The sequence below is a fragment of the Adiantum capillus-veneris genome, chromosome 10, assembly GCF_014529385.1.
Source record: "Adiantum capillus-veneris isolate H3 chromosome 10, ASM1452938v2, whole genome shotgun sequence".
NCBI classification, from domain to species: Eukaryota; Viridiplantae; Streptophyta; class Polypodiopsida; order Polypodiales; family Pteridaceae; genus Adiantum; species Adiantum capillus-veneris.
This window is the reverse complement of record NC_140940.1, coordinates 149212621-149237268: the sequence shown is the minus strand read 5'-3', so window position 1 is coordinate 149237268 and position 24648 is coordinate 149212621. Positions and strand designations below refer to the sequence as shown.

Genomic DNA, 24648 nt, shown 5'->3' with positions numbered 1-24648 from the left:
CCGCCACTTGGGTTTATTTCAAGCAAATGTTTGCATCTGCTTGGCTGTCAAATGAATTTGAAGCCGACGTCATGACAGATTTCCACCAGCTTACTTGAGCTTCATGCAAGAGCTTGTTGGAGTACAATCGGAGGTTTTGTAAAGCATTACTCTCAGTGACCTCCTACAGATTTGTGCCATTGACAGAGCAGGTAGAGAAGTATTGTTGTGGGCTGCCTAAAGGGCTTCGCGATTATTGTACCAAGAATAGGTGGCTACCCTCACTCAGCTTATGGAAGTTGCGAACACTGGTCTTGCCTTGTTGAAAGGAGAGGACACTGGGTTTCCGAGCAACGAGAAAGGAGGGCAACAAAAAAAAAAATCGGCGAAGAAGCCCTTGTGAAACGGCTCCTGAAGCGTCACAGGGGTCAGAAAAGGCCACCAAAGACCAAGGATTCAGCCGGGACTTCTGGGGCGCAGGCAAAGAAACAGAAAAGAAAGCCTTTTGTGCGCAAGTCGCTTGAGGAAAAGAAGGTCCTAATGGCTGAAAATAAATGCTTTATATACGAGCAGCCTAGTCACTTTGCTACCAATTGTCCACAAAGGAAACGACCAGCTAACTCAGATGATAAAGAAGACCAGAAAGGCAGAAGCCTAAACCCACGGCAGGTTTAGTGCCAGACATGGTGGGTGACAGGCCCAGTACAGATGCCAGTGAGTTATGCAGGGCATGCGGTAAAGTTAGGGATTATACGGCACTCATCTTCTTTGATCCAGGTGCCAAAGCCAACTTTATCTCACCAGAGTTAGCTATGAAGCTGGACATCAGAGCTCAAGAGATAGGGTACACAGCACAGGCAGGTTTGGCACACAAATTTCAGCTGTGTCAATTCCTTATCATCATGAGCTAGATGACATGAAGGAACAGTATACTGCTGATGAAGATTTTGCAAGGATCTTTGAACACTTACAAGAGGGGCAACATCACGAGCACTACCTCCTAAGAGATGGTTTTATGATGATGCATGGTAGACTTTGTGTCACTAAGCCACTGCGACATAAGTTCATGGAGAGAGTCATGTCCCACTGTATGCAGAGCATCGTGGCATTGATGCGACAGTTAAAGCGGTAGAGACATTCTTCTATTGGCCTACCTTGAGGAGAGATGTGGATGCCTTTGTGCGAGCATGCACAATTTGCCAAAAGGTCAAGTTTGACAGACAAAAGGCACCGGGGCTGTTACAACCACTGCCGATTCCGGATAAGCCATGGGAAAGCATTGCTATAGACTTTATCTTTGATCTTCCAAGAACGCCAACAAGGAATGATGGTATATGGACCATTATCTGCAGGTTCAGCAAGCAGGCCCATTTTATCCCTGTCAGGAAGAAGATAAAATCTGATCAGATGGCACGCTTGTTCATGTACAATGTGTTTAAGTACCATGGTATGCCACAATCGATTATCAGTGATCGTGATCCTCGTATGACCACTTTCTTCTGCAGAGGATTGTTTGAGAACATGGGCTACTACGCTCAAGTTCTCGTCTTCATTTCATCCACAAACTGATGGACAATCAGAAGAGGCTAATTCTACTGTCTTAGATCTGCTAAAATGCTATGTGTCAAATAATAAGGGCAAGTGGAACAGTATTTGCCTATGCTTGAGTATGCGTACAATAATACGGTGCATTCCTCTACTGGCAAAGCACCTTTTGAGATTGTTGAAGGCGGCAAAAAGGTTCCTCCCATTTTGTATACAAAGGACAAGATCTTTGAGGCAGATCGATATGTTGAGAACATGGATGAAATGTACAAGAAAATTAAAGTTGCCTTGGAGAAGACTAAGGCAAAACAGAAAAAGGCTACTGATCGTCACCGTCGTGAATTGTGGTTATCACCTGGTGATTGGGTTCTGTTAAGGTTCGGAAAGGCAAGGTTAAAGAAGATGAAGGGCAAGGAACGGCTGTTTCCTAAGCTCAACATGCGTTACTATGGGCCTTTTCAAATGCTTGACAAGATCAGCGATGTGGCTTATAGGCTGAAATTGCCTGATGCGTGGAAGATTCATAATGCGTTTCACGTGAGTCTTCTAAGACCCTTCGTGAGTGATGTGCCAGAAGATATGCCAAATGAGGATGAGCCAGAAGTTGAGGAACTTGATGAGATCCTGGTACCTGAGCAAGTTTTGGCACATAAGGACAGAAAAGTTAAAGGACAAGTTGCAAGACGCTATTTGGTGAAGTTCAAGAACTATCCACCTATGAATGCGAAGTGGATGGAAGAGCATGAACTGTCAGAGTCACCAAATGTATTGCAGCTTTACCTTGAAGCCTTTGGGTTACAACCTACTTATGCCCCAACCCAACATGTGCAAAGGAGGGGTAATGATAGAGCTAGCACATCAAATGTACATATGAATTCAGCGTAATCGATGGAAATGACAAAAGTATGAAGGTCTCATTAAGTCATTTGTATCTATGTGTTACGACCTTTCTTGCGGATACATGCAATGATAAAACAGTGTTAATAGCACAAGATCCTCACCGGCGTGTATTTATGGTATGCAATCGAGGACTTTTCCGATTTCAAGAGGGGGGTATGTCACGGGGACGTGGCAGCTGTTAACTATGTCACGAGGACATGGCAACTGCTAACCTTAGTTGTTGGTTTCTTTTTTTTGTTTTATTTTTGAGACCCTCTTTTTGAAGTAGCAAACGGTCGGACATTGTATGGCCAATGTGAACGGTAGTTTCACTCGCAGACGGGAAGTGGTCGGCACTGGAATTCGTATAGTAAGAGGATGTCTAGGCTCAGAGCAAGATCATATAGGTCCCCCCGTCGCACTTAGCAAGTTGGTGGATACTAGGAAGTGAACTCAATAAAGGCATAAAGTCAAGGTGGGACTACCAGCAGAAAATATCCGACAGTTGGGCCACATTGCACTTTTGGATGCGGTCCCAATGAGGATAGATGGTCGGATGACCACAGGGAGCCCAACAGAATCATTTCCTAAAATTTAGGAAACTGCTTTTTTGGGCCGCGAAATGTGTTCGCGTCATTACCTCCGGTATGAGTAGGGGAACACTTTACAACTCTGCCGCAAAGTCAACTGAGAAACCATTTGGGAGATTTTTAGGCGGCATACCTGAAACAGGAAAATGCTTGTAAATGCGCCAAGTGGCATATTTTCATGCACTTGCCTCTTACAGAAAAATGGGCGCTGAATTTTATGCTCGGAGAGGCCTCTTTTTGGTTTTTGTCACAGGTTAAGAGCTATGGAGTGCTTTCTTTCCCTCCCATGTATAGTGTGGTGCTAGGAGTGATGCCCTGCACGCTACACACTGCTCTCTCTCCCCCCTACGTGCAGTTATGTAATGCCCCACAAGAGGGGTCTTCATTTGACTGATGTACAGCTGTGTGGGTTCATGCTTTTGTGCTGAGGCAAGAGCCTCCTTGAGCCGGAACAGGGGTAGCTAGCTGCTACTCCAAAGCAAGCACCGGTGAGGGTCATAACCTCACCGTACAGGCACAAATTCAGCACTGTGTATGCACAGAAAATTGAGTGTTTTTCAGCCATATGGACGCCAGAACCCTTGGGAATCGTGCCCCACTGGCAGAGAACAGCTAGGGGACTGTTTGGGGCTGGAAACAGGGCAAAAACAAGTAAATACAGCAATCTGAATTTACTGTTTTTGGGCAGGAATCAGAGGGTTTACGCCAATGCAAGTGAGATCCAGCAGGGGAGTTGATTTCGCTCAAGTTTTGGGGCTGTTATGCTGCCGAAATTTAGCCAAATCAGGTAGTATCTAGCGGGATACAGGTAAAGGATTCCCAGGACTCTACTTTGTAATTTACCCTCTCAAAGAATAAAGAAATACCGAAAGAGGCGCCAAATTTGGGGCCTACAAGTTGTCAGCGTCTGCTCGGAGCATTCTAGCTTCCGAGCCGTGTGTGTATTCAAGTGTTAATTCCCGTTGCAGATGCTCTTTGCAAAGTGCTCTGTGTGTGTGTGTCTAAAGTAAAGAATTTTCGAGTGAAAGCCAATTCCTACCGCCCTACGGGCCGGTTTCACTCACAAGACAGTTCATCTACATAGCATGCAATTCACAAAATCACCCACTTAGTTCACACTAAACATCGTGTTTCCATCATTCAATATAGCCATCTCATTCCGTCCATAACTCTTATGGCAATAGATCATTCTGCAACCATCTTATCCTTCAAGAACTCTTGATGCACTCACAAGAGCATCCAGTTATCTCATCCACTAGAATCACATTCAGTTCTCATTCACTTAGTCATCACATCCAAACTCACTGATCTCTAACAAATGTCTAGATGCATTAAGTTCAAATCATTCATCCGACAAAATGTTGTAGACATTTCATCTTTCTCTACATGCCTCTAACAATACACACATGAAAGAGCACACATCTTTAATTCAACTAAGGAAATTTCCAATCTAGTGCGCATGTTTTCATAAAGTTATTCCGTAAAATACTCTTAAAATCTCAAGAGAAATTAGTGACTATATTCAATCTAGCCAATCTGTGACAAAGGAATGGAGTGGCTCCCCAGTCCGCACAACACGAGATTCAACCTGCTATTCATCGGTAACTTTTGGCATAGACACTGCTAATATTCCAAAGGCTCAAATTGAAGGCAAAGCTCTCTTTGAAGAGAATTTGTGATGTTCTCCTTCTCCATCCACTTTGCATCGAGGGCCAAAAAGTACCCTTGACCAAATTATCAAATGGACCTAGCTTACCTTTCTGTTCTTTTCTTGTGTCATGCAACCTAATGGTAGTCCCACTGGCGTCCCCTGTTTATGGCACCTCAATATGAATCGTCAGAATTCTCTGATGAACCATCCGTTGATTCCCTTGCTTCCTCAAAACCCTCGAATGCACTATCATCTGATTCCCTTACTTCTTTGGAATCCTCTTATGAACTTTCATAAGGTTCCCTCAGTTATTCCTCTTCATCGAAAGACTCTTGCCCTCTTGAGGTGGACACTGGCTTGTCCGTAGGATAGGTCAATGAGCCGGCATGCATACCAAAACCTTGCTTGGCATGTCCCATAAGTCTTTGAATAGAGTCAGTCTTTTGTTGCAAACAATACCATTGAATCTCTTTTGGCAAACCACAACAAAACCGCTCAATCCAGTCCTTCAAAGTGACCCTCCAAAACGAGGACACTGGAAAATAGGCATCTCAAAACCTCTAGCGGTAGTTATCCAACATGTCATTCTCACATGCTATCAAGCCGTGATAATATCTTCTTCATATTCTTCCGTTATTCAAGCAGAAGTGAGAAATCTCTTGAATTTTGCCCGCTTCTTAAATGCTTCTCTGCGTAACAACAGAGTAGACCACCATGTCTGTGCATTTCCTTTCAAGTAAGATGCAGTCCTTTGCACCTTGGAGCGTTGCGAGAACCGACCTCCCGAGAAGGCGATGTCAAACTCTTGTATAAACTCAAGGGCTCGATGGGTGTCCAGGTAGCCTAAAAGTGTGTCAAACTTGACTGCTTGACCCCCATCTTTGAAATCCTTAGTCTTCATGTCATTGTTTGAGCTGTCAGCAGAGGATGAAGTCTCTATGTTGAATTGCTAGATGGCTCCGTGTGCCTTCTAGGCTTGTTCAAAAGTTTGCTTTTCTTGCTTTTTCTCCGCTTATTCCGCTTTTTCTCATCCTCTATGGAATTAGAGGATGGCAAACTGTTGGAACTCTACCAAGATGAAGAAAAATTTGGATCCTCCTCGAAACGACTTCCAGCCCAAATAACCGGGGAAATCCTCTGATTTCCTCTTCTTCCGAGAGTTCTTTAAGTCGTTCCATCACTGGTTCATCTTCTTTTCAAGAGCTTTGTCAAACTCTTTCTGTGAGTATAGTTTCCGCTTTTCTACAGCTTTTCTTTCAGCTTCCTTACTGTCTTGAGAGGAGAATCGACAGCCTCTCGCCATCTCGAGAGAATCTCATCAATCACATCATTCTAAAGACATTTCACATATTTCCGGTCCTAGGAGTACTTGATCAATCTTTTCACACGTGTCAATCTGCAATTGATATTTGTACTTCGCCCATGTTGGGTTTCATCTTTTCTTTTTCTTTTTCTTTCCCTGTCGTCCTTTCAGAGTCTCCACGAGAACCCAGGTGTGCTAAAGAAAGGATTGGATCCTCCGTAGAAGAAGAATCGTTCTGAGCTCTGAGACCCCAAGCAAGAAATCAATAGCAACACACGAACAGAAATTGCATAATCACTGAACTTACATACAGAGAGAGAGAGAGAGAACTAGGCACGACAGATTTCCGAGCCAAGAAACACTGGGCCCAAAGACTCGTGCCCCTTTCGTTATTATTTCACTTTGCAAAGTTGTATCCCGAGGGTCCAATTCTCTCTGAGGCTGCATCCAGATGCTCTACGGAAGAGTGGCCCTCTGGGCACTTATAAACTTACAACCGATGCCCAAAATGCAGCCCCAAAAGCACTTGATCCAAAAAGCACTTCACCCGAAGGCTTCTACTCTCAAAAGCTGGCACCATCTACTGCCCAAAATAGCCACCACAAAACGCGGAATTCCGTACAGCCTGTGACGTCATCAGCCAGTGCGATTTACAACAGCCCAGCCCAGAGTTCAAGCTTTTTAAACTTTAGGCTTTAGGCCCCTCGGCCGGCGCTCCATAAGTTCTTTAAGTTGGTAGGGGTTAGGTTTTTGATTCCTAACCCCCTTTAGGTTCAGTTTCTCTTGTCCTCTCAGCCATTTCTTTTCAGTTGGGCAAGCCACGTCATCCCTTTGTGACACATGAGCACAACACCACAGCAAGTGAGGGACAGTTACATTGCATTGGCGACAAGCAGTAAGAAAAGAACGCAATGCGCCAGAATAAGCAGGCAATATAAAATGGAGGCTGTCAGTGCATGAAAACCAGAGTGGCCTCACTGCTGCGGGCAATCACAACTCCAATCTTGCAAGCACCTGACAATCTCAAATGGGGGAATCGGTTGAGAAGATGCAAGACGCTCTGTAACAGCTCTCCATTTCGGCCAGTCATGCATACCCATGCATCATTTGGCAACAACTGCAGGAAAAGAAAGGACCACATACTTTATTTTTTTCTGGTGAAAGAGAAGTGGTATCAATTGCAATACGTACAACACATGGCCACCCAAAACTGGGTGGAGCCATAAGAAGACCTCGAACGGCTGAAGTGAGATGTCTCCCAGATTGAAACAATCATGAAGAAACTGAAGGAGCTTAGTCCAGAAGTATGGGTAGGGCAAAATAGGATCGGTGCCGTGATGGAAGGCCTGTTGAAGATGATTGCATGTATGAGCAATAGTCCAAAGTGCCCAGAACCGTACCCAAGTGACAAAATAGTTATACTTCAGTAGTGCTGGACACAAAAGGTGAGAATTGTGCGAAGGAAATGATATTGTAGCCATTGTGTAAAACAGACACACACGCGCACGCGCACGCGCACACGCACATACATGAAGTTAGGAGTTCAACACACACATACATAACCTTATGACTGGAAAAGCACAACAAACCTCATTCATAGCATCAAGCTCCGCGAGCAGATCAGGCAACACTGCTAGTGAGGCTTCATTCTCTCTGTATATGACCACCATACCATTGAATTGCACTGTTTTGATCAAGAGGCAAGTAACAGCAAGAAAAATACCTTACCGTTGCTTTATTGCTCTGTATGCATCCATAAAATGAAACTCTCGTAGGCACTCTTCTCTGAGTTCTAATAAATTTGCCAGGCTCAGCTTTCCATATGCAGATGGCTCTTGCCTCAACCTTAAACAGGAACCTTTGTTATTTTCCTTGGTTTAAACCTGACATGGGACTTGGAAAGATATATCATCTCACAACGCTTGGATTTACCTTGCCAAGTGTGCACGAAATGCCTGTGCAAAAGCATCTCCCCTGCGCTTGGCTCCATCAGTACCACCCTCACTGGCAACTGCCTAAAAATTGCATAAAATGCTTAGGTAACGTCTCTTGCCATGGCACATATTTTATATTCAATGCAATGCACAAAATTACACTTCTTGTCAATTGCTTACTGTGTCGACTAATGTTGGTAAGTGATCTGAAAGAATGCTGAACCAGTACCTATAAAAACATAAAGTTGTTAAAACACTGCAACTAGCAAGGCTGAATGGCAGTTAATGTCTTCGAAAAAACGAGAAGAATGGAAGCTACTCAAACACATACTCTCTCTCGTCATGCTGGGTTAGATCTACAGTATTAGGTTCATACCTGCATAGACAACAAAGGTGTTGGCGTACACAAGAAGGCTACGGATTATAAAGATGAAAGATACTTGCAATATAATCACCTACAGAAGGAAGCCAGATATTAAAAGTTGGGAGGAAATTGCGACATATTCTCTATTCTTACCCTTTCGGATTCATCAAAAGAGGAAATGGCTCCAATGATGGCATAAAATGAAGGACACCAACATTAAGAGCTGCACTTGAATCCGAACGTAAAGAGCCAGATCGAGCAAGAGGACGTTCAAAACCACCAACACCAGTAGTGCCAGGAAGAGACATAGGGACTGGTGCAGTTATTTCAATTCCTTTTGCAATAAACTTCTCCATCCATGTTATCTGCAAGAAGATGAATAGTTTTTCCTAACTGTATTTAAGTAACCAACAAAGACAATATTTCTCGCTATGTTCAAATTCTTCTGCCAAAAAATATAAATGCATGTTAAAAAGCCAACAGTAACTCTACTGAAAACAAGCTCACCTTTTCATTCAAATCTCGTATTGGAGGACCCTGAATTTCTCCACCTGCATATGGCGCACCCATAGGAAATCTCTCCACAAATTGATGAGAAGTGAGGTTTGATAAACCATGTTTATCATAGCTTAGAAAGGCTCCCAAAGCACCCAGAAAACCCTCATGGCGTAGAAACATTGCTTGAGCATCTCCTTTTGACCTGACAAAGGGTGGTAGCAATATGATACAGCTCACCATGATACATGGGAGAAAAAAAAGCTTTCAAAAAAGGTGGTTTTTGAATGAATTTCACTTCACCTACCAAAATCCAACAGCAAAGGAGATTGTATCCATAGTATAAGCATGCCCACGAATAAAAAAACCTCCAAAAAATATGCGTTTCAGACCATACCGTAAAGCATTCAGGTAAGCAATCTGCACAAAACATAAACACTGTAAATAAGTGTACAATGTAACAAAGTAAGGGAAGCAGAGAGATTTTTGCCCACAAATGCCTGCAGCATTGGCAAGTGAGCGCGCACGTGAATGCACACACACACATTCTATCCGGTCACACATATAAAACACGCAGGAGAGGTTCAGTAATTCTACCCTACAAATTGTAGAAGGCGAGAAGTACAAAGCAGCTCAACAGAAGATTGCCAACAACTTCTAAAGGCCAGAATGGTACTAACCATGTCTAAATGACTGATGATCAACTACTCAAATTCTCATCAGAGTCATCAATTGAGTTTTCAGGAAGCTTCTTGTCAGGTTGTCAGGGTTCAGACATCATGCATGAAGAGTGTTTTGAATACTGTAGTTGACCAAAAGCTCTGGCAAATTTGACACACTGGGAATGTATTTATCTTACAATACCTACTGCTTTCAAGGAGTAATCCCTTTAGGATGGTATTTTTGGAAGTTTCAGGATGGGTAATCAAGTAGAATAAGGCAGAAAATTTTCACTTTTCCAGTTATGCTTTTTGGAATTATGCTGGTGTTTTAAATGGAAAATTTTAAGGTAACTGTTTGGGACAATGAATTTTCAGGGGAAAAAGCAAACTAGAGTACTTGTGCAATGTTGTAAGAGATCATCCGAAGCAGAGAAAGTGCTATATCCTCTCGCTTATAATCTGAGAGGTCCTTACTTCCTGACGTTGTTTTCCCAAAGCTTGAAGCAATCGTTGATGCAGAGAGACCTATCTGCTCACACCAAAAGAGGGAGATGAAATAGGAAAAACAATTATCAGTCTAAAACATAAAGTAAACTAGAGAAAACCTTGCTATAGTCCAGTCCTCCATAGATATCCCCAACCAGCATGTCAACAGCACTATTATCACCTCTTTGGCTTAGCTCCAAAATCTCATCAAAACTGAACAAAAGAGGACACAAAATGTGAGCTATCATTTTACAAAAGGGTGTCACTATCTTCTTGCAAAAGACACACTCTATGTCATGATTCAAAGTACTAAGAAATGGAACTATTTTCATGATGGTTTGGTTCCATCCTAAAAAAGAAAAACTATATTAACATCTTCTGGAGGCCAAACTTGCCCTACAGGACCAATCAAATACATCAGTTGTTACAATCCAGTTCGGGTATCAAGCCTCAAGGCATAAAAGGAAAAATTAAAAGGACTACACTTCAAAAAGGGACTCTTTAGACCTTGTAAAGTCAAACCATACAAGGGAATACAATGTTATGCGTTTCTGTGACTGGGGCTAAAGGTGGATTGCTGAGCTCTCTATGATAGCTTTGCCTTCTCTATAGACTGCCAACTTTTCACTCTTTCTTGCTACTTCGACTGTAGGTAATTCATTTGACCTATATTTACATCATAGTGATGTGAGCTCATCTGAAATCCACACTAAAGTACCCTTGAATAATTTTGTTTGTCTCATTACAGCTAATTTAACCTTCATATCCATATACTATACTCTTGCCTCTGAGAGAGAGAGAAGAAGAAGAAGAGAATTTTAACGTTGTAGGAAACTATCCCAGGAGACCTTAAAGATCTATCCAACGAGTAGAGTTGAACTCAAGACCTGTTATTCAAGTGGGATATGGCATAACCAATCTACCACACATTTAGAGACATTTTCAGCCATAGCTAGAAATTGCTTGAAGCACATAAACACTTCGGACTAAGCTTTAAGCGGATACACACATGCATGCCTGAAGTAATTATCAATGAAAGTCACGAAGTATAGGTAATTGCCCAAGGACGGAGTTTGCATGGGCCCACAAACATCATTATGCACAAGTTGCAATCTGCACGTAGTCCTAATTGAACGATCCTTTGAAAACTTTGAACGCTGCATCTTACCCAATACAGCCTTCACCAAAACTAAGATCATGAATTGCATATCTGTCATCCACAAATTTCACAACAAGACCAAGTCTAGCAAGTGCAAATACAAACAGAAGGTTCTTTTTTATCCAAAGTGCATCAACGAGTCTGAAAGAACTGCCATTCGCAGCAGTCAGCACAAACTTTCCAACTCCCTTGACCGGATAAGAGGCATTGTTGACACAAGTGACTGTAGTCCCATGAGGGACGTCCTCGAGAGAGGTAAACAAGTCACAATGAGAGGTAATGTGCTTTGTAGCAGCACTATGGAAGTACAAAATATGAGAATTTGCAGCGACTAACATACATGCATCATGAACAGAAGAATCATAAGCGCATTCTGCACTAAAAGCCCACTCTGCATCTACATCAGCATCACAATCTCTTTTCACATAAGATTTTACAATAGCTGTACTTGTAGTAGAACCTGCCTTTTTATTCTTGGCCTCTTTTGCCTTCAATTTAGGACACTGCTTAATCAAGTGATCATTGGCCTTGCAATAATGGCAACGCATCTTCTTCTTGCCTTTTTCACCAAAATTCCCAGACGAGGTGTTGTCACCAGATTCATTAGAAACATGATTTTCCACTCGTTGAAGAACCATGAGAAGTGGCTACATTGTTGTTACCACCTTTTCTTTGAGCACCAATAAAAGCATGTTCAACTGCACGTTGTTTAACCTTGTTCTTTTTTGAAAGTGACTCTTGCAATAGGAATGTGCATAATGCATCAAAATTGACAAGATCGAGATTTCCTTGGCTCATAAGTTTCCAAGTACTAGCAAAAGTTTGGTAAGAATCTGGTAAAGCATCAAGAACAATCTACACAAGGGAACTATCAGAAATGACTTCGCCTACAGAAATGAGTTGCTCATTAATATCCTTGATACCAGCAAGACAAGTGTCCATGTCATCTTCCTCGTGCATAATCTTCGATTCCAGCTCTTTATGTAGCAATGCAATTTTAGCCTCGTTGCGACTTGCATAAAGACCAACCAGAATATCCCAAGCCTCTTTAATTGATTTAGCCGAATGTAAGGAGCAATAGTGCGCTTCACAGACAACGCAATTAATACATGAGCCTGAGAATCTTTAATATCCAAACGAGCCTGCTCAGTTGTAGGCAAAACACCTCTAGCAACATCCTCAATAGTGCCTACATCCACAGAATCAAGACGTATATCAATGCCCTACACAGCATTCCCTTTGATCCACAAGAACATGTTGCATCATGTAAACCCACATTGGGTAATTGTCCCCGTCCAATTTATCCTCAGCAGCAAATATTTTAAACACATTTGTGTTGTTGTCAACCATGGCGAGTGCTGCATATGATGTGAAAATTGCCCGAAAAGAGGAGAAACAAAGCAGGACTAACACATGCTATATAGCATAACCCAAAGAAGACTATAAGGACCTATCATGCAAAAAATAGCACTGTTAGAAATTCTGCGAAAAAGGACGAAATTACCTGCGTAGTATTACATGTAGTGGAAACGAAGGCTGATATGAGCCCAAATGAAAATTTTAAGCAAACCAAGCTCAATGACCTTTCTCGAAGTATTTGTCGACCTGCTAACCCTCATCAAAGCTCACCTGAATCTGAGAAAGTGAGCAGGCGTGTGTTGGCGATTGGCGACTATGCTCGAGAGGACGCAACCTGCTCTGATACCAATTGTTGGAAATAGGGTTGGAGGGAAACACACAACTTGGAGAAGATGAAAAAGCTCAAGGTGCACAACAAAGAGTAGTATTGCTTAGTGCACAATGCAAAAAGATAAGTTAGCCCTAGAGTGATGGGCGTATATACAATGCACGGGGGGAAAAACCTCCTAGTGGGGGAAAAAATTGCCCGGCGGTCCTAAGTGTGTTCACACACATCACTACCACATGTATATGGTAACACAAGGGCAGTTGTCTTTAGGCAGCCAGTTTCCTTCTTTGCGCAGAACACTGATGCCTTCTATTCCTCTTCGTTTTTGGAGAGAGATGCAGAGAGCACTTTTACTAGGAAGTCCCTATCTTGCAGAGGCAATTATCATCCTCTCTCATCCTCGAGTGATAGGGAAATTTTTACTCTCTTTAGGAGAATTTTTTTCCCTTGACATTTTTTCAGTTCGCATAATTTTTACAGTTTCTACCCATTTGGCTTAATTGTATCAGTATTCCCCAAATTTTCTCCTTCGGTCTTGCTTTGTAGCTCAGTTTTGTAATTGCGCTCAGAATCGATACCTTTTGGTCATTCCAGATTTCCACATAATAACCTTTTTGTTGCAAAGGGAAGTTGGACACACTCTAAAACCTTCACAGCTGGTGAACGTGAGCATGGCTGGCCAGCTAAAGGCAGGTTGGAGGTGGCCCAAGGTAAGCTGAGTAAGATGGGCTGATGAGGGCCTGGAGCACAAGCTAGAAGCACTCGAGTGGCAGAGCAGCTCATACACACTGGCTGCTGTGTGTGCCTATACCAGCGCTAGTCTTTTGATGTACCTGCCCAATGCTCAAATATTGTTTAATTCCCATAGTTGTGTTGTTCAATTTTTGACATTAAATGAAGTATTTTGTTGGTACTACTCTCTTTAATGAGATGCAGCAAAGGTGGCACCCTGTGAAATGTCATGCCTTGGGAAATATTTCCTTTTTGATGCAAATGCTGTTCTAACTTAGAAGGTGGTGAAAAACTCACCTTTTTTAAACTGCATCCAGCATTTCAAAAGGTAAAGTTACATGAAGTGCGATCATCATACCTTTTGCAATCAGTTAGTAGACGGCCAAGGCCCCAAAAAGTACCACCTCCTACATTTGTCCCACTGACTCTTTGAAATTTTCCGTCACCATCCACCTGACATGCCACAAAGTTCTCATAAAACATCAAGCTCCATCGATAAAGAAAGCTTGTCAGCATAAACAGACTGCTGACAGCCCAAGAGACCTTCTTACCTTGATCATGCTAACACCTGAACCAATATTCACAAGAAGGTAAGGGAACATGTCATTAGGATCAATTTGAACAAATCGCTTCTGGCCCTCCATGTGAGTAAATGCCTCATCTCTTATAGTCTAAGAATCAACAAATTGTCACAGTTTAAGTTACCATAATACAAAAGCAAAGGACATACCCAATCCGCGTACAAGGAAATGTGTCAAATGCCAGAAAACTCCTCTGGTAAATTAATGCAATGGAAACCAAAAACGGTTTACATTTCTACACAGCTAATTACAAAGATGTGCAAGTGAAACCAAAAACCACCATTTGCCTTTTCCTGATGTTTTAAGTCCAAATCTAGATTTCTTCCATGCGTGCGTATGAAGAATGTTCACATCGACGACTCGCTTATCACCACATTTAAGACCTCAAGATTCTAAAGGCCCCCACAACCCCCCCCCCCCCCCCCCCTTCTTACCAAGATATCCGCCAATAGACCCATAACACCAAAAAACTTTCAACAGTTCAGTAACTTTCTTTCCAACACAAGCTTCTCACATGAATATTTATCACACTAATTCTGGCATGAAGCTTGACAGACACAGAATCAACCCAACCAGTCATTCACACCTTCAGCAAGAAATTTAAGCCTGCAACAAGACAGTCCATCTCATCTTCTTTGTCTAAGGTTACGCCAAGCTTCTCTTTCAAAAGCTCAGCATATTTAAAAGCCCCACCACCTGTGGCCTGACAAGATTGAAAACACGTCAGTAAGAAGTGATACGAAAATGCAAAGACAAGCAAAAGTCACAAAAATCGGATTTGGCTTGAAACACTGTACCTTGATGAGTGGCCCGTTGTATGGACCTTCACCAATGTCTCCTTTGTACGATAGAAGACCTGTATGCCCAACCTCAGAACCTCTTCTTAAGATTTTCTTGCAAAACATCAACAGACACTTTTTACCTTTTTAAATCTTAGACCCCAGCAGCTAGATGACTTCCTCCAGCAAGTAGTATCCAGGCTTCCTCACATAGAGCCTCAGTTTGGAATATTTGAATAGATAGGCCAGAGCCTCAAATGCAACACTACAGAGATAGTTTTCGCCACCTTGTGGAAGGAAGGTTAGTGAATGTCTTATACCATGCGACCCACTAATGCATGCTACACAAGATAGTGGCTGGAAGGGCCAAAGGGTCCCAAGATAGGAACCCATATCGTGACTATGCCACTAAACAGTAGAATGCAGTAGCACACATCATCCCCTACTGCAAGAGAGAAGATTTAGATACCGACGCTTAAGAGGGGAATTTAATTTTGGAACACTTAGCAGGGTGATACCAAGAAGAGTTCTTCGTGGAGAACAGAAAGAAACTACTCCTTCAACTGCACAACCTCATCCCAAATGCCTATCACCAAGGTATCAAAAACTGTTGGTGTTCTTTGTAATCAAAAAGCGTTTCTTCAAGCACAGATAAAAGCCTACTAAGGGATTTGAAGTTGGAATTCACTTCCAAGGTTCTCTCAAGCGCAGACTATAGGAGATGGGAGTGCCCATTTAGTTGATTTGGGGGATCATGGCTCTGTAAAGATCAGTGGTGGGACATGTACGCACTCAGCGAGGACATCTGATTTAGTTCACTCCACTATTGGAGTGAAACAAGGCTGTCCATTGTCTCCTACTCTATTTGGTATGTGTATAGATGAGGTTTCTGATTACATTGATAGAGGGTGACAGAGGTGCCCAGCTGACAGGGACATGGATTCCATTGTTGTTATATGCTGATGATATTGTGTTGATCTCTGACTCACCGGAGGGTAAGCAACGACATTACATAGCTTTGCGGAGGAAAGTAAATTGTCTGTAAACCTTGGTAAAACCAAGGTTATGGTGTTTAACACCACACCGCAGTGGATCAGGAGATCAGCACCTACATTCACTTATGGTCAAGAGACTCTGGAGGACACAGATGCATACACTTATCTTGGGGTGGCCAAAGTTTTCTTTGAAGAGAGCAACAGAGACTAGACTGACCAGAGTGTATGCGGCGGAGGATTGGAGAGGATGTGTTCGTAGGTTCGGTTCCAGGAACCTAGAACAAAACTCTGGCTCTTTGATACCTTGGTAGCTTCAGCTATACTCTATGGGGTTCAGGTATGGGGACCCTCTATAGGTCAGGATGGGCGGAGAAGTATTATTTTTCTTCTCGAAAGCATGTTTGCAGGTGAAAATTACTGTTTGGCTGCTGATTTTTGAAAAAAAAATCAGTAAATTAACAAAGGGGAATGCTGAAAATTAGAGCTTTTTCATTGATTTTGCTGGTTTTCGATGATCAGTAAGTTATTAGTGAATCTGCTGATTTTGCATTGACTTCAGCATATAGCATTTTACTTGGTCTTCCTCTACTCTGTAATCCTCTCTTCCTCTGTGCGAAGCACTGAGAGAGAGAGAGAGAGAGAGAGAGAGAGAGAGAGAGAGAGAGAGAATTAAACCTCTCCTTGGATGCTTCACGCTGGCCTACAGAGGGTAATAGCACGGAGAGGAAAATACACGCTGGCCTATTTCCTACGTGGCACTCTCTCCAACGTGGGCATCCCACTGGCAATTCTTCGCATGAGAGGCACACGTTTGCGCGGATTAAGGCAAGCTCTCACTTTCTCTCTCTGCATTCCATGTGGCATTGGCACGACAAGCATCGCTCAATTTTTTTCCCAAAGGCGAAACCCATCTCCAGCAATACGCAAGTTGCTGCTTATAGGCGTTCACAGGGTGGTCCTACTGCCACCATTCCGTACAAAACCACAAATTTCTCAGGGGAAAAGGAGGAATGTACGGAACTGGCCGTAAATAACTGGCTTCACCCGTGGACCATGTATTTTGACCTCCATGGGGAGCATGATGAACGGAGGATTCAGACGATTCCTCTTTATTTGCGCAGCAAGGCGCTTACCTGGTGGCGTGACATGACAAAAAAGCCTACAACGTGGGCTGACTTCTGTGTGAAATTCAAGAAAGACTTCGCCAAAATGAATCCCTTGAAAGCGTACCCAAAATTGCAGAGTCTTTCAATGAAGACTCTATCTTTTGATAAGTACACGACAGCTTTCAAGAAAGCCCTCACCTTCTGTAAGGTGGATTCCACACATGCTATGCACATATACCTGTTGGGATTACATTAAGATTACCGTTAGGCCTTAATCAAAGACAAAGCCCCTACTAATGTCGAGGATGCAGTGGCAAAGGCCAAGACGTTCCATTTAATAAATGGAGCGATTTATGAGAAGAAAATAACTTCAGACCACCAATCTGCCGAGGGCGCTCCGAGGAAGCGGCCTCGATTCCAGCAAAGGTCCAAATCACCGTTGAGACCTTCTCAGGAGAAGAAGAAGGCCAAAAATGTTGCAGTTGCTGATGCACTAAAGAAGGGAAAATTGAGCCTGCAGACACAAGACAGTGACCATGCGTATCGGGTGAAGATGGCGCATGGCGAGGATACGGATGTATGGAATCAGATGGTTCTAGATTTGTCGCTCGAGCTAGCTGATTACAAAGAGAACCTAGATCTCCACATCATGTGCCTAGACAGACCTGATGCTTTTAAGAATTCCATGGTTTTATGATAAACAAGACTCATTGTATATAAACGATGTACAATCACTCTATTGTTTTTGTTAGGCAGGACATGCCTCATGTATCTGAGTCGCTTTGTATTCAGATTTCTGTAAATAATGGTTTTGCAATACCAATTGTTATTGCTTTGGAAATGTTTAAAGATACAAAGTCCTCTGATATTGACTTTTATCAATGTGTACCATCTACTTGGTTCGATTCATTAGTGTATTCCATGGTTTTATGATAAACAAGACTCATTGTATATAAACTATGTAAAATCACTCTCTAATTTTTGTTAAGCAGGACATGCCTCATGTATCTGTGTAGCTTTGTATTCAGATTTCTGTAAATAATGGTTTTGCAATACCAGTTGTTACTGCTTTGGAAATGTTTAAAGATACAAAGTCCTCTAATGTTCACTTTTATCAATGTGTACCATCTACTTGGTTCGATTCATTAGTGCTTGGTACTTATGTCAATGAATTTCGTAAAAATGTTTCATGTTCTTCTGTTGAAATTCGGGATTCGTCATGCCTCATGTATCTGTGTAGCTTTGTATTCAGATTTCTGTAAATAATGATTTTGCAATACCAGTTGTTACTGCTTTGGAAATGTTTAAAGATACAAAGTCCTCTGATGTTCACTTTTATCAATGTGTACCATCTACTTGGTTCGATTCATTAGTGCTTGGTACTTATGTCAATGAATTTCGTAAAAATGTTTCATGTTCTTCTGTTGAAATTCGGGATTCCGACAAATCCAGTCTTGTCCGAGAAATCATGATTGATTTCAAGGATGTTATTCCTGAGATCTACCTCTACCTCCTGGCTTGTCGCCTTCGAGAGGAGTAGATCATGGCATTAAGTTGGTGGCTGGTAGTCAGCCCTTCTCAAAGCAACCCTATCAGTTTAGTAAAACAGAGGAGGACGAGATTCAGCGACAGTTGAAAGATTATCTCGACGGGGGTTTTGTTCGGCCAAGTAAATCCCCGTGGGGAGCGCCTATGTTACTTTCTCGAAAGAAGGATAACAATAAGCGCTTTTGCGTAGATTACAAGGACTTGAATAAGCTCACTATCAAGAACAAGTATCCGCTCCTGCGTATGGACGATATGATAGATCAGCTCCATTGAGTGTTGTATTTTACAAAGATAGACCTGCGATCAGGCTATCATCAGATACGGATCAAACTGGGTAATGTTCCTAAGACAGGCCTCCACACACGTTATGGTCATTGTGAATTTTTGGTCTTACCTTTTGGTTTGACCAACGCTCCAGCTACGTTTCAGAAGATGATGAATGATCTGTTGAGACCGTTCCTAGGCAACTTCGTTGTTGTATTTCTCGATGATATATTGATTTACAGTCGAAGTTTGTATGAGCATTTGGTGCATATACGCGTTGTTCTCGAAGTAATGAGAACTGAGAAGCTTTATGCTAGGGCTTCTAAGTGCGAATTCTTTAAGAAAGAGCTTCTGTATTTGGGTCATACCATAACTTGCGATGAAATTTGCGTTGACCCTGAAAAGTTGGATAAAGTGCGAAATTGGCCCATTCTAAAGAATGTGCGCCAAGTAAAGTCCTTTTTAGGCTTTACTGGATTCTTTCACAAGTTCATCTAGGATTACTTTAAAGTTGCTACTCCGCTTACGTGACTTCTAAAAGGAGGGGTGAAAGGACCAAAGACTTCGAGTTTCTCATCGTAAAGGTAACCCCCCCGTTGTCTGGAATGAGCGTCTCGACGAGAGCTTTCCGACACTAAAGCACTTGGTGACTTCTGCACCGATATTGCACATTGTGAATCCTAGCAAACCGTTTGTGGTTGAAACGAATGCTAGTGATTAAGCCATTGGTGCGGCGTTATGTTAGGATGGACGTCCTGTTGCATTTGAAAGTAAGAAACTTTCTGACGCTAAGAGGTGTTACCCAACGTATGAGAAGAAGCTTTACACCGTAGTCCATGCCTTGAGGAAATGGCGGAACTACTTGTATAGCTCTACGTTTGTTGCATGGACAGATCACCACACTTTGCGTTATGTCTGTGATCAAGGTGATCTCAAAGGCCGGAAGGCTAGATGGGTTGAGCTTATGCAAGAGTTTGACTTTGAGATCCGTTATAGAAAAGGATCCAGCAATCAAGTTGCCGATGCACTCAACAGGATTCCTAAAGTTAATGCCTTATCTATGGCTGAAATCTCGACGGATTTCTATCTCTCTCCGAGGGCTATGTCGTTCCTATAGCTATTTTGGTAAGATATGGAACGAGGTCGAAGCGGAGCATGACTCGTCTACAGGCTTGGGTGGTCCGGAGACCCAAGTAAGTCGTGCTGGAGAGAAGAGACCGCAGTAATACACCATTAGAGGTGGACTATTGTTCAGAAATGGAAAGGTCTGCCTGCCAAAAATCGATGAGGTTCGACAAAGGATTTTTTTCGAATGCCACGATGTTCCTAGTTGTAACAGACTTGGACACTCCAAGTCGAGATTTTGGCGCGACACCACAAGAATTCACTTCAACACAGTTCACAGTTCATAATTGATTCGACACAAGCCCGGCGGAGTTCCGTGCCTGAGATATTGGCCCCAGAGTCTGACGCCCCTTTCAATATTTCTTTTTTTTATTAATATGCAACTCAAAGTACAAGGGAGTGGTCGGGATTCACTCTCAGACTCTACGTCAGATGCTCTAAGAAGAGAGAGCCCAAGCCACTATTATATAGGTTTACAAGGAATGCTAAAAGCAGAGGCAAAAAGCTTCAAAATCAAAAGCCTTGCCAAAAATAAAGCAAAAGCTCTCTCTTTTGCAATTTGCATAGCCAAAAAGCAGTCCCAAAATTCTGCCCTTGCTGCCGTAAATTGCGCCGCAAAAAGCGGACCTCCGTATAGCATGCCACGTGGCTTATTTTCTGCAAAGTGCACCGCAGATTCCGGATGTCCGTATGATGCATGCCACATCAGCATTACAGCGGGCATGTGTGTGTACTGGACTGTTTTCAGCAATAGGGCCGGTGTGTGTGTATATTGGACAGCCACGTCACCAATTTATGACATACCCCCCTCTTGAAAGCATTGTAATCGCCCTCGATTACGTCTGCAAAATAGACAGAAGCCATAAACTGTCTTAGCAGACACTGACTGTTAGTACCGGCGCACTAGGAACACAAATCTAGCACATGTACCAATCGACAATCACATCACACGACATCACAGGACATCACATGACAAATCACATTGAACATGCATTCGGATCTCAAACTATGATTTATCGGCAACGCAATTAGCAATCGCATCTAGATCCACTCAGGACCTCATAGATGCTCGATTGACTAATCCCTATTGCAACCATGTCTATCGAGATCATTTAGACCAAAATGTTGCAGTCATTTCCTCTATCAGTTCTTGCACTTAAACAAGTCAAGAACAAATCAGTTTCATATTATCGGGAATTCCAGTTCATAAAGTCATTACAACAGAATACTGTCAGCTCTCAGTATCCCAGAAGCTCAAAGAGACATCAGTGACTCTAGTATCAAAAATCGAGGGATCTGCTGACAAAGGAGCGGAGTAACTCCTCTACCCGCTGCACTAAATATCCGGCCAAGCTGAATTCAAGGTTCCATTTAGAATAGACTATGCTAAACCAAAAGCTTCAAGGTAAAGATTCACAATTTGAGGAGTATCTGCTAGGTCCTCCTCCTCCATCCACTTCGCATCCAATGCAAGATAGTTCTTGAATTTAACCAAGAACCGCCTCTTCGCTTTACTCTTGATCTTTCTTTCTTTATGTGCCAAAATCTGTTCTGGAACAAGGATCTCCTCATTCTCTTCCACCTCGGGTTGCTCATCAGGCTCCCCATCTTCGGGCACATCGCCTTTAAAAGGCTTCAAGAGACTCACATGTAAAGCATTGTGAATCCTCCAAGTGTCCGGCAACTTCAGTCAAAAGGAGACATGATTTATCTTTTCGGAGACCTGGAAAGGTCCGTAGTATCGCATACTAAGCTTTGGAAAAAGCCTCCCCTTTCTCTTTTTCTTTCTCAGGCGTGCCTTCTCAAAACGTAAAGAGCACCGAATCGTTCTCCTTCAATTTCAAATCGCGATGATGGCGATCTGCTACCTTTTTCTGTCTTTCTAGAGATTTCTACAAAGCCTCGCGGAACTTGGCAAAAGCCGTGTCCAAGTCGCGGGTGTACTCATCGGCTTCAAAAATCTTATCTTTCGTGCTTAGGAATAATGGAACCTTCATAGCACCTTCAATAATCTCAAATGGCGCCTTCCCCGTCGAAGAGTGTATCGTGTTGTTGTAGGCAAATTCCACCAAAGGTAAATACTTTTCCCATTGAGTCTTCTGATCCAAGATATAAGACTTCAATAAATCAACTACCACTGAATTGGCAATCTCAGATTGCCCGTCAGTCTGCGGGTGGCAAGCGCGTGTGCCAATGTTCTCCCAAATTGCCTTCCAAAACAAACTCGTGAATTTGGGGCCCCTGTCGGACACAATCGTCTCGGGCATGCCATGTAATCTGAAGATCTGGGCCATAAAACAGTCTCACTAAGCGATCCGTTTGACTGTTTTCTTCACTGGAATGAAATGAGCCTGCGTGCTAAATCTGTCAATAATAGTCCATATACCATCGTGACCACTCTGTGTTCTTGGGAGATCAAAAATGAAATCCATTGCAATACTTTCCCAGGGTCGGGTGGGTATGGGCAAAGACTGCAACAATCCTTGTGCTTTATGCTTGTCAAACTTGACCTTCTGGCATACCAAGCAACTGCGCACAAACTTGTCTACATCCTTCTTGAGTCTCGGCCAATAGAAGTATCTCTCTACCGCTTTCAACGTGGTAGCAATGCCGCTGTGACCCGTAAAAGGTGGACAATGGCATTCGGTCATAACCTTTTCCCTCAACGGTTGTGTAACGCACAACATGGTTTTCCTCATCAAGTAGCCATCCCGAATGGAATATCCAGCTACTGTCCTCCCATCCCGTATCCGAGTGAAAATATCTGCAAAATCTGTATTCGTGGCATACTGATCGACTATATCCTCGAAGCTCCTATGATGAATCACGGAAATAGCCAGAACCAACGGCTTCCGAGACAAAGCATCTGCCACCAAATTCTTATGTTCCTGCACATGGACAATCTGGAAGTGAAATTGTGACAAGATGTTCGCCCACCGCATCTGCTTTTCCAATAGTTGCTTCTGTGACAAGAAGTAGCGTAAACTTTGATGGTCTGTGAAGACAGTAAAATCCGCTCCGAGTAGGTAATGCTGCCAGTGAGTAAGAGCATGGATAACCGCCAAAAGCTCTTTCTCATAAATCTGTGCTGTCAATTCCGGCCTTGAGGACAGTCGGCTCTCGTAGGCAATGAGATGGCCTTCTTGCATTAAGACCGCCCCCAGACTATGACCACAAGCATCACAATATACCTCAAATGACTTCTGCAAGTCCGGCAAAGTCAAAATTCGTCTTGTGGTCAATCTCTCTTTCAACGTCTGAAAGGCAGTCACCTCTCTGGGTCCCCATGAGAAAGGGACTCCTTTCTGTGTCAAGATATGCAAAGGGGAAGCAACCTCTGCAAACTTTCTAATGAACCGCATGTAGTACGAACACAATCTCAAGAAGCTTCTAACTTCATGGACATTCTTCAAATCGGGCCAATCACGGATAGTCTCTATCTTGGCCGGGTCCATCAGCACTCCTGCTACTGAGACAATGTGTCCCAAAAAGTGTATCTCTGTCACGAAAATTTCACTTTTCTTCGCATTAATCACCAACTTGTGATCTCGTAATGCCTGTAAGACCTGAAGGAGATGTTCTCTATGTTCTGTCTCATCCTTGGAGAAAACAATGATGTTGTCAAAGAAAGTGCCAACAAATAGTCTCTACTCTCAAAAAATCCTGTCCATCATCCGGTTAAATGTCACAGGAGCATTGGTTAGGCCAAAAGGCATCACCAAAAACTCAAATAACCCAATAGTCGTCGGAAAAGCTGTCTTGTAGTCTTCCGGCGCGATTCAGATCCCTGTAGTTGGTCAAGTATATCATCGATTCTAGGAATGGGAAATCTGTTCTTAATGGTGATTTTGTTGAGAGCTCTATAATAGATGCACATTCTCCAAGATCCGTATTTCTTCAAAACCAACAACGCTGGACAGCGGTACAGTGAAGTACTAGGCTGGACCAAACCCTTTTCCAAAGGTCTTTCACTTGGTTCATAATCTCTTCAAGAAGATCTCGTTCAAAGAACAGATCGAGCGGTTTACCCTAGGTCTTCCTACAGAGATCCGAGATCACTACTTAGAGCAAAAGTCAGATTCCATTCAGGAACTGATGAGTCATGCGAAACGGGGTTTTGCCATTCACTCAGGCAGTTTGACCTACCCCACAGATGACGCAAAGGACCGAACAGACTTCGAAAAATGAAAGTAGAGAGAGGAAGAGCAACCGTCAAAAAGGGGAAGGGCTTTGGATGCGGAGGAGCTGGGCACATCTCCGCGAAGTGCCCTAAAAAGGCACCGAAAGAACAGAATGACAAGGATGAAGACAAGCGTGAAGGTTCGAGAGCTGCTAAGGAACGTGGACGAAAAGGCAAGATGAAAACAGGAGTCGTTCCAGATTGCGTGGGTACTTACCCAAGCACGATGACGAGTACAAAACTTTGCCGAGCATGGGGCAAAGCGAAAGACCAAGAAGCCCTGATCTTCCTTGATGGAGGAGCCAAGGCCAACTTCATTTCACCTGAATTGGCAGCGCGGCTCCAGATCACACCCGATCGGATGGGACCACTAGCAGAGGCAGTTCTAGCGGCACCCGGCAGGGACATAGCGATTACACCTATCATTGGCAAACTTCGGTTGCATTGTCAGGGGTATTTGGGGCATGAGGACTTCTACATAATGCCTTTGGAAGGTTGTGAGGCGGGTAGAAAAGAGCTCCAAAATCTCTCGCAATATGCATCCAATGTATCCTTCTTGGTCATCCAAAGATGGTTCCAAGCAGTTCGTATGTCACGTTCGTAC

At 43.0% G+C, this 24648-nt stretch overlaps 2 protein-coding genes across 3 annotated transcripts in view; both read right to left on the bottom strand.

Annotated features, from left to right (window-relative positions):
- The window catches only part of PANK2 (pantothenate kinase 2), a 132189-nt gene that overhangs the window by 41210 nt on the left and 66331 nt on the right, over positions 1–24648 (bottom strand). Inside the window, exons 1-17 of one of the 2 annotated variants that reach the window (XM_086522209.1) lie at positions 14970–14992; positions 14845–14903; positions 14634–14750; positions 14018–14137; positions 13825–13919; positions 10008–10101; positions 9800–9931; positions 9048–9160; positions 8753–8945; positions 8399–8610; positions 8213–8257; positions 8062–8110; positions 7880–7962; positions 7676–7792; positions 7537–7600; positions 7180–7293; positions 6962–7064 (exon numbers count right to left, since the gene is read on the bottom strand). In XM_086522209.1, the coding sequence (XP_086378335.1) occupies positions 6962–7064; positions 7180–7293; positions 7537–7600; positions 7676–7792; positions 7880–7962; positions 8062–8110; positions 8213–8257; positions 8399–8610; positions 8753–8945; positions 9048–9160; positions 9800–9931; positions 10008–10101; positions 13825–13919; positions 14018–14137; positions 14634–14672 (1573 nt within the window). In that variant the 5' untranslated portion in view covers positions 14673–14750; positions 14845–14903; positions 14970–14992. Of the gene's footprint in view, positions 1–6961; positions 7065–7179; positions 7294–7536; positions 7601–7675; positions 7793–7879; positions 7963–8061; positions 8111–8212; positions 8258–8398; positions 8611–8752; positions 8946–9047; positions 9161–9799; positions 9932–10007; positions 10102–13824; positions 13920–14017; positions 14138–14633; positions 14751–14844; positions 14904–14969; positions 14993–24648 lie in introns of those variants that run through there. The other variant, XM_086522207.1, reaches the window with a different exon arrangement.
- Positions 10133–13815, bottom strand: LOC147449846 (uncharacterized). Its single transcript, XM_086522210.1, has 2 exons — positions 12324–13815; positions 10133–12236 (listed from the first exon to the last, which is right to left on the bottom strand). The coding sequence occupies exon 2, from the start codon at positions 11683–11685 to the stop codon at positions 11053–11055; it is 633 nt and encodes a 210-aa protein (XP_086378336.1). The 5' UTR covers positions 11686–12236; positions 12324–13815; the 3' UTR covers positions 10133–11052.

Bases quoted from the DNA above. Each gene is read 5' to 3' on its own strand.
- LOC147449846 (XM_086522210.1), bottom strand. From the start codon at position 11,685: ATGGTTCTTCAACGAGTGGAAAATCATGTTTCTAATGAATCTGGTGAC.